General features: G+C 62.0%; 1 protein-coding gene across 1 annotated transcript; it reads right to left on the bottom strand.

Moving 5' to 3' along the window:
- Positions 1-102: 102 nt before the first annotated feature.
- Positions 103-12,465, bottom strand: Slc6a18 (solute carrier family 6 member 18). Its single transcript, XM_047555756.1, has 12 exons — positions 12,306-12,465; positions 9,160-9,300; positions 8,842-8,979; positions 8,494-8,675; positions 6,668-6,778; positions 5,667-5,779; positions 4,244-4,372; positions 2,223-2,379; positions 1,895-2,099; positions 1,451-1,610; positions 1,093-1,255; positions 103-294 (listed from the first exon to the last, which is right to left on the bottom strand). The coding sequence occupies exons 1-12, from the start codon at positions 12,463-12,465 to the stop codon at positions 103-105; spliced, it is 1,851 nt and encodes a 616-aa protein (XP_047411712.1).
- Positions 12,466-12,974: the final 509 nt, after the last annotated feature.

Here is a 12,974-nt window from a genome sequence, read left to right as displayed (position 1 = left end):
AAGCAATAACCACGTGGTCTCATGGCAGCAGGCGTGTAATGAGGTGGGTTCTGAGGCTACAGGCTGGCAGTCCCTGTACCCATCTGCCCTGGCCCAGCCCCCTCAGCAGCCCCTGCCCTCCTCTGGCTTCACGCTGGTGTCTGGCTGTGTGTCCTTCAGCCTCCGTCTGTGCTGGACCAGCAGCTGGGCCAGCGCCACAGCTGGGACCCAAAGCAGGGGCAGGAAAGACAGGAGCATGCAGACGGCCTGTACCCAGCCTGGGTAGAACTTCTCCTCCCGTGAGGGGAACTGCCCCTGCCAGGACAGGACAGCATGCTCAGCTGGGCATCCCGGGCAGAGCTGCGTCCCTGCCTGGGGCAGAGCAGGCTGATTGTGGCAGCTTCGCCTCCTCTATTCCTGAGACGCAGGCGCGAGGGCGCACACATTCTAGGTTGAATGAAGGCCCTGCTGCCCAGGCGGAGCCCTTCCTGGCCTGAAGCTACAGAGCGGCTGGGCCCGTGACCCACCGGCTTCAGGGCTTCAGAAGGCAGGGTGTGTCCAGGGGTCCAGGCACAGGTTCCTCACTGGAGGGCACCCCACTGGCCCTTGCCGCCCAGGGGCCCACTGAGACTGGGGAGAGGACCTGTAGCCCTGGCCACACACCCTCCTAGGGAGTGCGGGACCTGCCAGGAGGTGCTGGTCCTGGGGGCTTGCAAAGCCGGGGCTGCGTGAACACCAAGGCCAGCTCGGACACCCTTGGCACCACCAGCCTCACTGCAGACCACCAATGGGCAGTTTCCTCTGCTTGTCCCCCCACCCATGGCAAGTGTGGTGAGGGGCCTGGGGGGACCTGTGATGCCCTGGGTCACTGCTGGGGTCCACACTACACTGACCAAAGCCCTTGCCCCAGGCTGCCCGGCCTCTGGAGTTGGCTCTGCTCCACCCAGGACCCCGTGTACCAGTGGCTTTGGGCTCACAGCAAGGCCATCTGCCCAAATCTCCAGTCTCCCAGATGCCAGCAGTGGCCAGGCCACAAGTCTACAAGGGCAGGAATGTCCCCATGTGGGTTACCTGGGCCCTAATGGCACTGTGGGGTCCAGGAAAAGGACCTACACTTTGGGGGCTCCAGGCCTTGTAGCTGGGTGGTCTCTGGGCCAGGAGGATGATGTAGGCCAGTAGGATGCTCAGCAGCAGCACGGGGCTCACCACCCACCATGACACCCGCCAGTAGAGGCCAGGCTGCTGCCCAGTCATCCACTCGATGTCCTCACAGAACCTGCACAGACACTCAGGCTCCCAGGAGGCCCCCTGGGTGGTCCACCCACGGAGGCAGGAGCTCGGGACCCCCACCCAGCTGGCACCTGCAGGCTGCCCACGGCCAAGCCCTCGGACCTGGTGAGAGGTGGGGTGGGCTCTGCTGCCAGCCCACACCCACCCGGGGGCCTGGGGGACTCCCTGCGGAACAGCTCACCGCCTCATTCCATAAACGTAAACGACCCCGATGACCTCCAAGAAGGCGAAGACGACCAGGTTCAGGGAGGCGGCAAAGTTGTCGAAGATCTCCAGCCAGTAGCTGCCCGACTGCAGCGTGAAGCAGGTGGCCAGCAGGAAGCAGGCCAGGCAGGCCAGCCCTGGGGACAGACGGGAGCGGGGCGCTCCCAGCGTCTGGCAGGGGACTCCAGGTCTCCCTTGCCCCTGCTCTGGGTCTCCCTGTGCTACAAGGACCTCAGGGCCAACGGGCAGGGAAGCACCCTCCTCCACTGAGGCCCCACCTCGCATGAAGCAGCTCAGCCTGCCTCCTCGCGGCTGGGACACAGCCCCCCAAGCTCTGCATGCACGTCAGGTGGAGTGGACAATGGGCCCAGAGGCTGGACAGTGGGGACAGGCCCTCCAGGTGTCCGAGCCATCCACTCACCAGTCAGGGCCTCCTTGGGGACCCCTTTGGGCAAGACCCCCACATCCAGAAGTGGTGTGATGATCCCTTCCATGTTCCCGAACATGGAGGACAGACCCAGGGAAAACAGCATGCCAAAGAAGAGCACGGCCCAGCCCGGGGCCCCCGGCATGTGCAGGATGGCCTCCGTGAAGAGGATGAAGGCCAGGCCTGGGCCCGAGGCACTCTGCAACACAGGGCACCGCGGGGCGTGTGCACAGACACTGTGGAGGCCACTCGGGCTGCATGCCGGGAACGTCCATTTGCGGCAAGGCCCCTGGCTTGCTTGGAGGGCCTACCCCATGGGTACCTTATCCAGGAAGTCCTTCAGGCAGCAGGATTTCAGGGGGAGCTGGGCCACCCTCTCTGGCTGGGTGGTGTTCAGGTGCATGAGGACAGCTGGATAGTCGTCCCTGGGGATGCTCCGCTCTGGGAGATCGAACTCGTTGATGAGGGTGAGGATGTTACTATAAGGACAGAAAGGGGCGGTGAGCATGGGCTGGGCTATCAGCCCTGACCAGCAGGCAAGTCCAGGGAAACAGCCAGCAGCAGCTTCCCAGCAGGGGCTCCGTCCCTCCTGGCGGCCTGTGGGGTCTTGTGGATGCTGTGTGAGGGCCAGCACATGGTCACTCCACAAACATGGGGGAGAGGCTATTGCCAGCCTCCAGGCCTGGAGGCCTGCTCCTCTGTGAGTACTAGTGAGGCGGGCTTCGGAGAAGGTGGACTGGCACCAGGTGGCACTCTGGCCCCTCGAGGTGGTTGTCCAGCCCCTCTCTCCAGCACAGACACCTGAGGAGCAGTGCTCAGGAGCCAAGCAAATCTCCAAGGGAAAGGACCTCGCCCCTCCGCCCACACGGGCTCCTGGTCCTAGGGCAGTTCTGCGGCTCCACGGAGGGCAAACTGTGTGGGGGCCTCATGGTCCACCCACTGCCAAAGTGTAGGCGTGACCCAGACCCACGCTGTGCTGCTTGGTGGCCATTCGCAGATTCGTGAAGAGCGAGAGCCACGCACTGCGGGTTCCAGTGAGGGGAAGGGGTGGGTTTCTGCGCACAGGTCCTCTCTGGTGTCTCCCGAGCCACATGCCACTCCCTCGGGCAGCTGATCTGTGTAAAGTGGGCCATGCACAGAGCTGAGGTGCTCCTGTGTCGTCTGCCTTGAGCAGGGAAGGATCTGAGTGCGAGAGCTGCCGACGGGACTGGAGCTGGTGCCAGGGACCTACAAGGTGTCTGAGTGGAGGCATGGGTGTGGCTGGGGCTGGAGATGAGACCGCAGGCTCCTGGCAGCCCACCACTTTCCAGGGGCGCCGGCCCTGCATTCCACGATCCAGGTCGTGGGACTTTGCAGGACGCAGAGCCGTGGCTACTGAGACTTGGCCCAGTGTGCTGGTCACTACCTTTGATCTGTGCAGCACTGGGGCTCCCCCAAGACAAGAACACACGCTGATGTTTTTTAGGTCAAGAAAAATGAAACGGTGGTCTCGCTGAGTTCCGTCTTGATTTTTCACACAAAGGAGCTGAAAGAGCTGTGCCTTCTGCCCTCGAGGGGCTCAGCTGTGTCCAGCTACACATGCTGCTCAACCACCCCTGAGCCTGGGGCTCAAGCTGTCCATGGTGCAGCTGTGCCATCCTTTATGCCCCTCAATGCCCATGCTGGCAATTAGAGCCAGGTGTACTGCCTTGGCACCAAGGATGTCCCTGTGGGCGCTTCTCTGGGGCATCCTGGCAGTATCCCTGGCCTGCACATGCCAGGAACTCCCCTCCCTGGCCTAGCCAGTGTCTCCAGACCCTGCAATGTCCCCTTGTGGGCAGAACTGCCCTGAAGGAGGCAAGCTGGCCCACTGCCCGGGTTCTAGTGGTGACGCCTGGAAGCTGTGGAGCACCTGCAGTTGGAACTGCCGCAGGCCACCCGCACGACACAGTCCTGCCAAAGGCCATGCCATCCCAGCTGCATCAGTGTCCTGCCACGAGCGGCACAGTTGGGTGCCAGGGGACGGCAGGGCTGAGCTCCCTCCCAGGCTCCAGTGGCCCCCTCCCTGTCTGCCCTCCTCCATGCCCTCCTGTGTTGTGCCCTTTCCTGCCTCTTTCAAGGACAATGTCACGGGGCCCACCCTACTCCAGGGTGATCACACCCCAATCCTTGCCTTAGTTTTACCTGCAAAGACTCCTCCAAATCAGGCCCCATGGTTCTGACTGGGCATGACCCCGGACTGTTCCACCCAGTACCCCACGAAACAGCACAGCGCCCACCCACTCTTCACGGAGAAGATTCCAGGGCTGCGGACACCCGCCTGTGGCCACGCCCCACAGAGGCCAGAGTGGCACCTGTGCTCACCTGTCCAAGCACTGACTATAGTCGTTGGTCGCTTTGAACCCCATGACTGAGAAGATGGTGATGGACGCGTACAAGGAGGTCAGACTGTTGACCAGGGCGATGGTCACAGCGTCATTCTTGCAGTTGTTCCTGGGCACAAGCACACGCTTGCCAGGGGACTCCATGGGCCATGACGGGCTTCCCTTCTCAGCCCAGTTCATCTGGGGTCCAGGTGGTCCTGTGCTCCCAGGACCTCCGGACCCCTCCACACAGCCCTCCTGCCCCGCCCCATCCCTGTCCAGCCCCGCCTCCTGCCCCGCCCCGCCCCGCCCCCTCCTGCCCCGCCCCATCCCTGTCCAGCCCCGCCTCCTGCCCTGCCCCGCCCCGCCCCCTCCTGCCCAGCCCCATCTCTGCCCCACCCGGCCCCCTCCTGTCCAGCCCCGCCTCCTGCCCTGCCCCGCCCCACCCCCTCCTGCCCAGCCCCGCCTCCTGCCCAGCCCCGCCTCCTGCCCAGCCCCGCCTCCTGCCCCGCCCTCCTCCTGAGCCACGCAGTGTCCTGGCTACGCACTCGTGACCAGGAGCTGCAGTGGTAGTGCCCTGTGCGCATCTGGCCTCGCAGCAGTTCTGCACGTCTGCCGTGAGGCGCCAGCTGCAGCCTGTTTCCGGGGACTACTGAGGTTGACACACACTGTTATTTGTGCCTCTGTGGCCCCCAAGTCATGGATCTAGGTCAGTATGATGCACGGCATGAAAGAAATGTGAAAGTGGTCAGAAGCAGAATGGAGGTGCCTGTGTCAGACTTAACGAGGAACAGCTGGAGACGGGGGCTCTCGCCAGCAATCTGCTCATAACTATGGTCGAGGACTCTGCTGACCCCAACACAGGCAGAGGCCATGAGGCCTTAGGCCAGAGGTCCTTCTGTAAGGATGGCTGCCCAGCTACTCCACAGCCTCCGACGGCCGCCACCCTGGTTACCGATCCTCATGGCCTGAATTGTTGTGTCAGAATGCCTTATGCAGTCCTCCCTGGTTTTGCTTTGAAGGCTTCCCCTGCAACAGCCTCTGCGTGTGCCAGGCGTTCTGTGGCACAGTTCCCTCTGCATGCTGCCTTTCCAAGCAAGGATCACTTTTCGCGGTGCACCCTCTAGTGCTTTCTTGATTGACACCACTTAGGACCCTATTACTGGCCTGATGACGTGAGTTCTCCTCTTGCTGCCAGCTCTGGGCAGTGCCTGCAGGCCTGACTGGGCAGCCCTCAGGGGATGCCCTGCATTGTCTCCAGGGATGGCTCAGAAACCTAGAGAGCAGCAACCCAGCAGCAGGTTCCCATGTCAAGTGCTTGGGAGGCCTCCCTCCTCCCACAGGTGAGGTGCTTGTCTGTCTCCACAGTGTGCTGTCTCAGCACCCAGGCCGTGAAGGTGTCCACACCCGAGCCAGCCACTTACCTGGGCGGGTTGTAACTTGCTAAGGCAATGTGTCCTCCAAAGGCCAGGGACAAAGAGAAGAAAATCTGGGTGGCTGCATCCAGCCACACCCGAGGGTTCTGGAGAATTTGCATCTGGAATGAGTCAGGGTGTTCTCATCGGGCAGCAGGCTGACCACACCAGCAGCCCATCCGACTGCTGCAGAGCCTCACTGGGCTCTGGTGGGCACTATTGCAAGCGTGTGTGGCCAGCACAAACACCAAGAGCAGGTTGGACCATGCAGGAGTGAGTGGGCTTCGAGGGGAAGATGGACCTTGCAAGCACCGGCCCACTCCGTGATGTGGCTGCCAAGCCTGCAGCTCTGCTGGCCTCCATGGGCCGGCAGACCAGGCCTTTAGGGACAATTTACGATCCCTCCCAGACCAGGTGGTGATTGGGTGATTGGAAGGACCCCTGGGGTGGGAACCCACTGCACACAGTGCCAAGTTTCTCTGCTGCCAGGAGACCCGGACAAACCCATACACCTTCTCTGGCGAGCCCCAGGCGTGCCCAGGCTAAACCCTAGCACCTGGGAGGGGTGTGCGGTGCAGCTGCTGAAAGTGCCTCAGAAGATGGAATGGTCAAGAGGGGCCTTAGGCTCTGGGGACAGCCCTCTTTCTTTTGTGACTTCCTGTGCCTACTCACATGGGTGGACCCTGGGTCCCCAGCCAGCCCCTCCCTGAACCCTGGACTCCTCATCCCCTCATGTGGCTTTCTGCTCAGATGTCCTACAGGTGCCAGAGTCTACCTGTCCCCACCAATGTCTTCCTGCCTCAACCAATGTCTTCCTCCTACTGTCTCTTACTCGAAAACACCCTTCCTAAGGCCCTGCAGCCCCTCCCAGCTTAGCAACTCACTGGCCTGGGCTGGCCTGGCTTCTGACCTCCAGACTGCCTTCTGCCCACTGTGCACCTCCTGGGTGCTCACACCTGTGGGCAAGGACTGTGACCCTGACCTGCTCTTGGATGCCAGGACCCACTTACATTGGGTGTGAACAGGTAGATCAAGCCTTCTACTGCCCCCGGCAGGGTCAGGCCTCGGACGAGGAAGATGGTCAGGACCAGGTAGGGGAATAGGGCTGTGAAGTAGATAGCCTGGAGGGAAAGTGGACATCAGACTCAGCGTGTCACCGGAGACCTCTGGAGCAGCAGCTGGGCACAAGCCCTGGGGCCAGGTTCGGCTGCTCGTCTGTGCCTGGCCAGCAGCAGGCAGTCCAGGGATGGGGCCAGGCTGGGGCGCTTTGAACAGTCAGGCACACTTTCCCCCCCCGGGGTCAGCCAAGGGGCACTGTCCTCCTAGGACCACCGGGCAGGGACTGGAAGAGGGCCTGCCTCAGGCCCGTCCTGGGCCTCCCCACCTCCCCGGGAAGCCCTCCTTATGGCCTGTGTCCTTGCCCCTGCGGGCCCCCTCCGGCCATCTCCCTAGCACGTTCAGGCTTTCAGCCCTTGCTCTGCTGCCAGCTCCCTCTTCCTCCCATCCTCTTCATCCTGATGACCCCAGTGACCACAGGGCAGGGCCCCTGGTGTTACCCCCCACGCCCCTCTGCTCCCCAGACAGGGCAGACCCCTTTCTCAGCTGGTGTCCGCAGGGGCAGATCTACACGCGGGCGCTGTTCCCGCACTGCGCGGCCCCCAGCACGCAGGCACCTGGAGAACCTCCCGGGAGGTCTCCCCAGGGGTTTCCCCAGGTACTCGGAACCTCAGCTCTGGTCTAACTGGACCATCCCAGTCCTCTCAAGTGCACTGCCCTCATGGCAGAGGACGCGGGGCTTCAGCAGGGGCCGGAGACATGCACAGGGCTGGGGGACGGAGATCCTGTGGCCCGTGGGTTGGCAGGCACGGCCCGGGCCACAACTCTGCCACCTGCTGAAAAGGACCTGCGTGTGCACAGGATGGGAGGGAGTGGCACCCAGGAGGAGGAGTGTGGGGAGCCCTCGCTGGTGAGCCGAAGGCCTGGGACACCTCGTGGGTCGAAGCCCGTGCAGTGTCCTGTCGCTTCACCTCTCAGGGACAACTGCCGTTCGAGGCAGGACGCAGGCAGCACCTCTGCCCTCTTCGCCCAGGAGCCGGAGCCCGGGAGGGAAGGGTCCATGAGGTGTGCTGAGTTCTCAGGCACACGGTATGGCTTCCACGCGGGGACGGCCACGGCCAGCTAGGGGCAGATGCCACCTGCTGCGGCAACCCCTGCAGCAGCTGACAAGCCCCAGAGGAGGCAGGTGGAGCACAAAGGGACTGAGAGAAAGAGAAATGGGAACCAAGACAGATGGACAAGTTGTAGAAGATGAACTAATGGCTGGGCACGGTGGGCACACCTGTGACCCCAGCAACTCAGGAGGATCTCAAGTTCAAGGCCAGCCTCAGCAATGTAGTGAGACTCAGCAATTTAGAAAGTCCCTGTTTCAAAATAAAAAAAACATAAAGGACGGGGGATATGGCTTAGTGGTAAGTGCCCCTGGGTTCAAGCCTCAGTACCAAAAAACAAAACCCAACTAATGATGGAGCAAAACCAACTTGTCAATAATCACATTAAATGTAAATGTCTACCCAGCTCATGTGAAAAGCAGGGGTGGTCAGATTTGATGAAGAGTGAGACCCCACTAAATGCTGTCTACAAGAGAAACACTTTCAACATGAGGACTAGGATGGAGGAGATACTCTACGCAGACGTGGCCAAAAGACAGCGGGTGGGATGGCTGCTCTGTTTCAGAGCAGAGGGCTCCTGGGTGTGAAGGGCGGCTCACAGTGGCCCAGGCTGGGCTCTGCAAGCCGACACAGCCCTTCCACCAGGCCTGGCCCACCGGAGGCCGCACCTTCCCTGTGGTCTCGATGCCTCTGATGACACACAGATACAAGACCGCCCAGCAGGTGGCAGAGCAGATGAGCAGCCGCCACTGGATGGTGCCGCTGTCCTGGATGTCAGCCGTGATGTTCAGCGTCTGCCGGTACCAGAAGTAGCTCACGGGGCTGCTGCCCTGGCACTCCTCCTCCAACCCTGGAACCAGGAGAGGTTGCGTCAGGCCCGTCCAGGCTGCCGGGTGAAGAGCTGGAGTCAGGGAGCTCCTCGGGGAGGCCAGGAGCACGCCTGGTGGGCAGAGCCCGCTTCCTGTCTGCCGCCAGGCACTGGTGCGCTGGGCTGCCCAGCTGCACCGAGACCCTACCTGTTCTGTTGAGGTCCAGTGGGCAGCTGCTCCAGGGCAGCGGGTGCTGGAAGGAGTTGAGAAAGTACCAGAGAACCCACACGAGCACGGCGTTGTAGTAGAGGCTGACCAGGATGTTCACGGTGAAGCAGCCCAGCCCTGCGGGTGTGGGCAGCACGTCCAAGCCAGCGGGAAGAGGCACCGGTGACACCCTCCCCTGGCACGGGGCCGCCTTGGCCGCCTCCGTGCCCTTCCGGAACACGCGCTCCCTGACATGGGCTTGCTCTGCCCCAGGAAGGCCTGGCCCCAAGCAGCGGGGCAGGGTCTGGGGGTGCGCACCTATACCGCCGAGGTAGGGGGAGATGGTCGTCCACACCCTGATGCTGCCCCTCCGCAGGCGCTGGCCGATAGCAAGCTCGATGTGGAAGAGGGGGATCCCCTCAAACACCAGGGCGATGAGGTAGGGGAGGAGGAAGGCCCCTGTGGAGACAAGGCCAGGGCCTGTCACCCGCACCCTGGGTGCCGGTGTTTGTGGGGGTCAGGGAGAGGGAGGACTGAGGGCCAGGGCACCCAGAGGCACTGCCTGGTGCCAGACCCCGTGCTGACTTGGGTTCAGTGAGGCCCGTGGAGGCCTCAGGGGCCACTGGGCTGTTCAGTCACGCTGGGCCGGCCCCCTGCATGGCTCCCCTGGGGTCTGGATGGTCTCCACTCGTGGAAAAGTCAGAGCAGGGTGGCCACTCTGACCATCTCCTGAGCTTCTCCCACAGAGGAGCTGGACTGGCCACCGCCCCAGCTGGGCTGGGCTCATCTCTGCAGCTCACACTGTTGCCCCCATTTCCCACCCAGGAGCTGTGAGGTGGACGCCCACAGAAGTGGTGGGATGAGAGCCCCTCAGGCTCCAGGAGGGAACCAGCTCCCAGAACCAGAGGAAGCAGCAGGCGAGACCGAGGGCCGAGCCTCTGCAGGAGGAGGAGCCGTGGACACACAGAGAACCACACCTCCCGGCCCACTCGCCGGGAGCAGTGCCTCCTGTGGACGGGGAGGTGGCGCGCCTTGCTGACCGCTGCCTACAGCCCTGCCTGCACGAGGGCCCTGGCGACATGGGCTGAGGCTGCCAGGGAAAGGTTCTGAGCACCGACCACTGAGAAAACACGGTGGAGGGAGCACCTGCCAAGGCCTGGGACTGCAGGACGACCAGACAAGACAGGCCTGGATCTCCCAGAGTGGGTCTGGAAGGCCAGCGTGAGGCCTGGACGGGGAGCGGGGGCGTCCGGCATCCTAGCAGCTCACCAAGCCTCCACTGCGCTGGCCTCAGGCAGGTTCCTGGGCCAGGGGAAGCACCCCCACCTCTGCACAGGCCCCAAGGCCAACAGAACTGTCTTCTGTGGACACTGACAACCCAGCCACAAGGCTCATAAGCAAGACTCGTAGCCAGTCAGGGTAAAGGAAGGTACAGGGCTTGCTCTGCCAGGTGCCAAGGTGTATGCACAGTGATTGAGCCAGCATGATTTTTAGTGCAAGAACCATGATTCTCAAGGGAGTCCAGCAGGTCCAGAGTCAGGCCCATGATGGATGGACATGCAACGTAGGGTGGTGACAGACAGCGTCCCCAGATCCCACTGCAGCCGGGCCCACACAGTCCTTCCAGCTCCCTGGTCGGAATCTCAGTTCCTGGCAGGTGCCAGATGGCTCCCCAGCCTTGGATGCACCTGAGATTGACTATGCTAGGGACATGATGAAGCAGCTGGCCATGAAGGACACCGTGTGATGAGGTCACTGCAAGTCTTGTTTGGGAGCTTGGGCTCCATTCTGTTACAGCCTTGTTTCTACAGTCTGTCTTTGAAGAGGATGTCTCTCAGCTGAGTGGTTAGGAAAGGGAGAGAAGATGGTACTCACCCTTGGTGGCAATGAGTTAATGTGAATCAGAAATACCAATTCCTGTCTGCGTGTCACTTGTATCCTATTTTCAAAGGAGACCAAGAGAGGGGTATTGTTCCACATGGTGAGAGCACCCATGGGGACCCGAGTCACAGGGACGCAAGTCTCTCGTGACGCCTGGCCCAGCAATAACACATCTAGAAACGGACGCTTGGGAAACTTTTCAACAATGGAGAATTCCCCTTGATGCCCTTGAGCTCAGCCAGGTGCCCAGGCGGGGCTACCCTGGACTCTGCGGCTCAGGAAGGTAGGTTCCCTGATGCTCCCTGACCAGCTGGAGCCGTGGGTGTGGTGGGTGAGACTCTAACAGACCTGTGGTCACTGCTGTAGTGGTGTGCTGGTGTCCAGGGCACGCTGCCCAGGAGGGAGCAGAGAGGCCCCCGCCAGGCATTAGGGCCGTGGTGCTTCCGGGACACCTCCACAGGGCCTCTTCTGTGAGAGGAGGTACGGGGCAAGTGTGCTGTTCCACCTGGACCCCAAGGCAGCCCCGTACCCTGGGCAATTGTGACCTCCTTCCTCTGCTTGTCTGCCTTTCCAAAATGCTCTGCACAATGTGGATCAATTAAAAACCAGAACCGAAGCTTTAAAGAAATGGCTCCTGTGACAAGGGCCAGCCCAGCCCCACAGACCCTCTCCCTTTCACGTGGCTCTGTCCATCTTGCAGCCAGGAGGGAATTGGTCTGCCTCCAGCCAGAGACGCTGGGCCCACTTGCTCTCACCCCTGCCGTTCCTGGCGCTGGCCATGAGTTGTCACCCTGAGGGAGGTGCTCCCTGCAACTCCAAGTTTCTTCTGCTGAAAGCCAGGAGCACCAGGGAATAGGAAGACCATCCTCGGGCCCAAGGAGACCTCAGGTCCTGCCGTAGCCCCCTGCAGGAGTCCTAAGGGCAAGTGGGCCTGGCGTCCAGCACCGCCGGGTCATGACCATCCCATCACAGTTGGGGACCTCAGCAACCTTCCATGTCAGCTGCGAAGGACAGTGGCGCCTGGCCACCTCTCCCTCCCATGCCGCATTGCACAGGGCTGCTGTGCGTTGTGGCCCGTGAAGAGAGCCAGTGCCTGCAGGACCCGTGGGTGGTGAGGGAGCTCTGCTGTGTGACCGATGGGCTTTTGTGACGGGGGTGTAATGGCCAATGAAGTGACACTCAGGCTGCTGGGCTGCATGGTCCCCAGGTTCTCAGGGCCGCTGTTGTCTGGGGCGGCTGCCTGGCAAAGTCAAGGGTGTGCCCTAACGTCATTTGAAGGACCAGGAAGAAATCAGCCCAGGTCCACCTGGACGCGGGTGGAGAGGACCAGGGATCCTCGTTCTGCAAAGGACCCACTGTGTCGAGTCTGAGGAGTGGTGAGCGCCCTGACTCCTGTCGGCAAGGGCTGGAGGTCCTGGGGTCCTGCACCCTGTGCTGGGCCTCGGAGGCCCTGGGTTCTCCCTTGGCTCGTGGCAGGTTGGCAATTCCCAGGAAGGCCAGTTCCTACCCACAGACTAGGCCAAGTGACAGAGACCCCGACCATCTGGACAGGGAGGTCCTCCTGCCGGGCGCCTCGGGCTTACCTCCCCCGTGAGTCTGGCACAGGTACGGGAACCTCCATATGTTCCCCAGCCCCACGGCGAACCCGATGCAGCTCAGAAGGTACTGTAACTTGCTGTCCCACCTGGGCCGCTCGACCTCGCAGCTGTCCACCAGCAGACCTTGGCCTGGGACCTGGGCCATGCCACCAGTCACCCAGGATGCAGGTGCAGGGTGGGCACCTCACTGACACCAGCCGGGCACAGCTGGCTGGAGCTCAGCTGGGACTTGGAGGTGAGTGCCGTCCCTCCTCGAGGGAGTTTTTCCATTTATTTAAAGGAGCCCAGCTAATTAGTAACTCAGGCTGGTTCCTGTGTGACTGGTGGCCTCTCCCTACTGCCCGCATCCCCTAGCCCCATGAATGGCCTGGCCTGCTGCCAGCATAGTGGCCTCTGCTCCCAGGACGGCAGGACTCCTGAGGCAGGGTGCACTTGGTCCTTGGGAAGGACTCTTGTGTGCCTGTGACTGTGCTTTGAGACAGACGCAGACTCAATCCGCGTGCGAAAGCACACACTGGGTCCCTGCACCTTTCCGCTTCCTGCAGCAGTCACTTCTCCAGAGCTTACCGTGGCTGAGGAGGTGGGGCCTGGGCTCCGGGGTCTGGGATGGCCACATGCCACCCATTCTGGGCACGTGCTCATGCTCGGCCCTGA

This window comes from Sciurus carolinensis, chromosome 6 (genome assembly GCF_902686445.1).
Source record: "Sciurus carolinensis chromosome 6, mSciCar1.2, whole genome shotgun sequence".
Lineage (NCBI taxonomy): Eukaryota > Metazoa > Chordata > Mammalia > Rodentia > Sciuridae > Sciurus > Sciurus carolinensis.
Note: the sequence above shows the minus strand (reverse complement) of the source record. Positions and strands in the feature narration are given on the sequence as shown.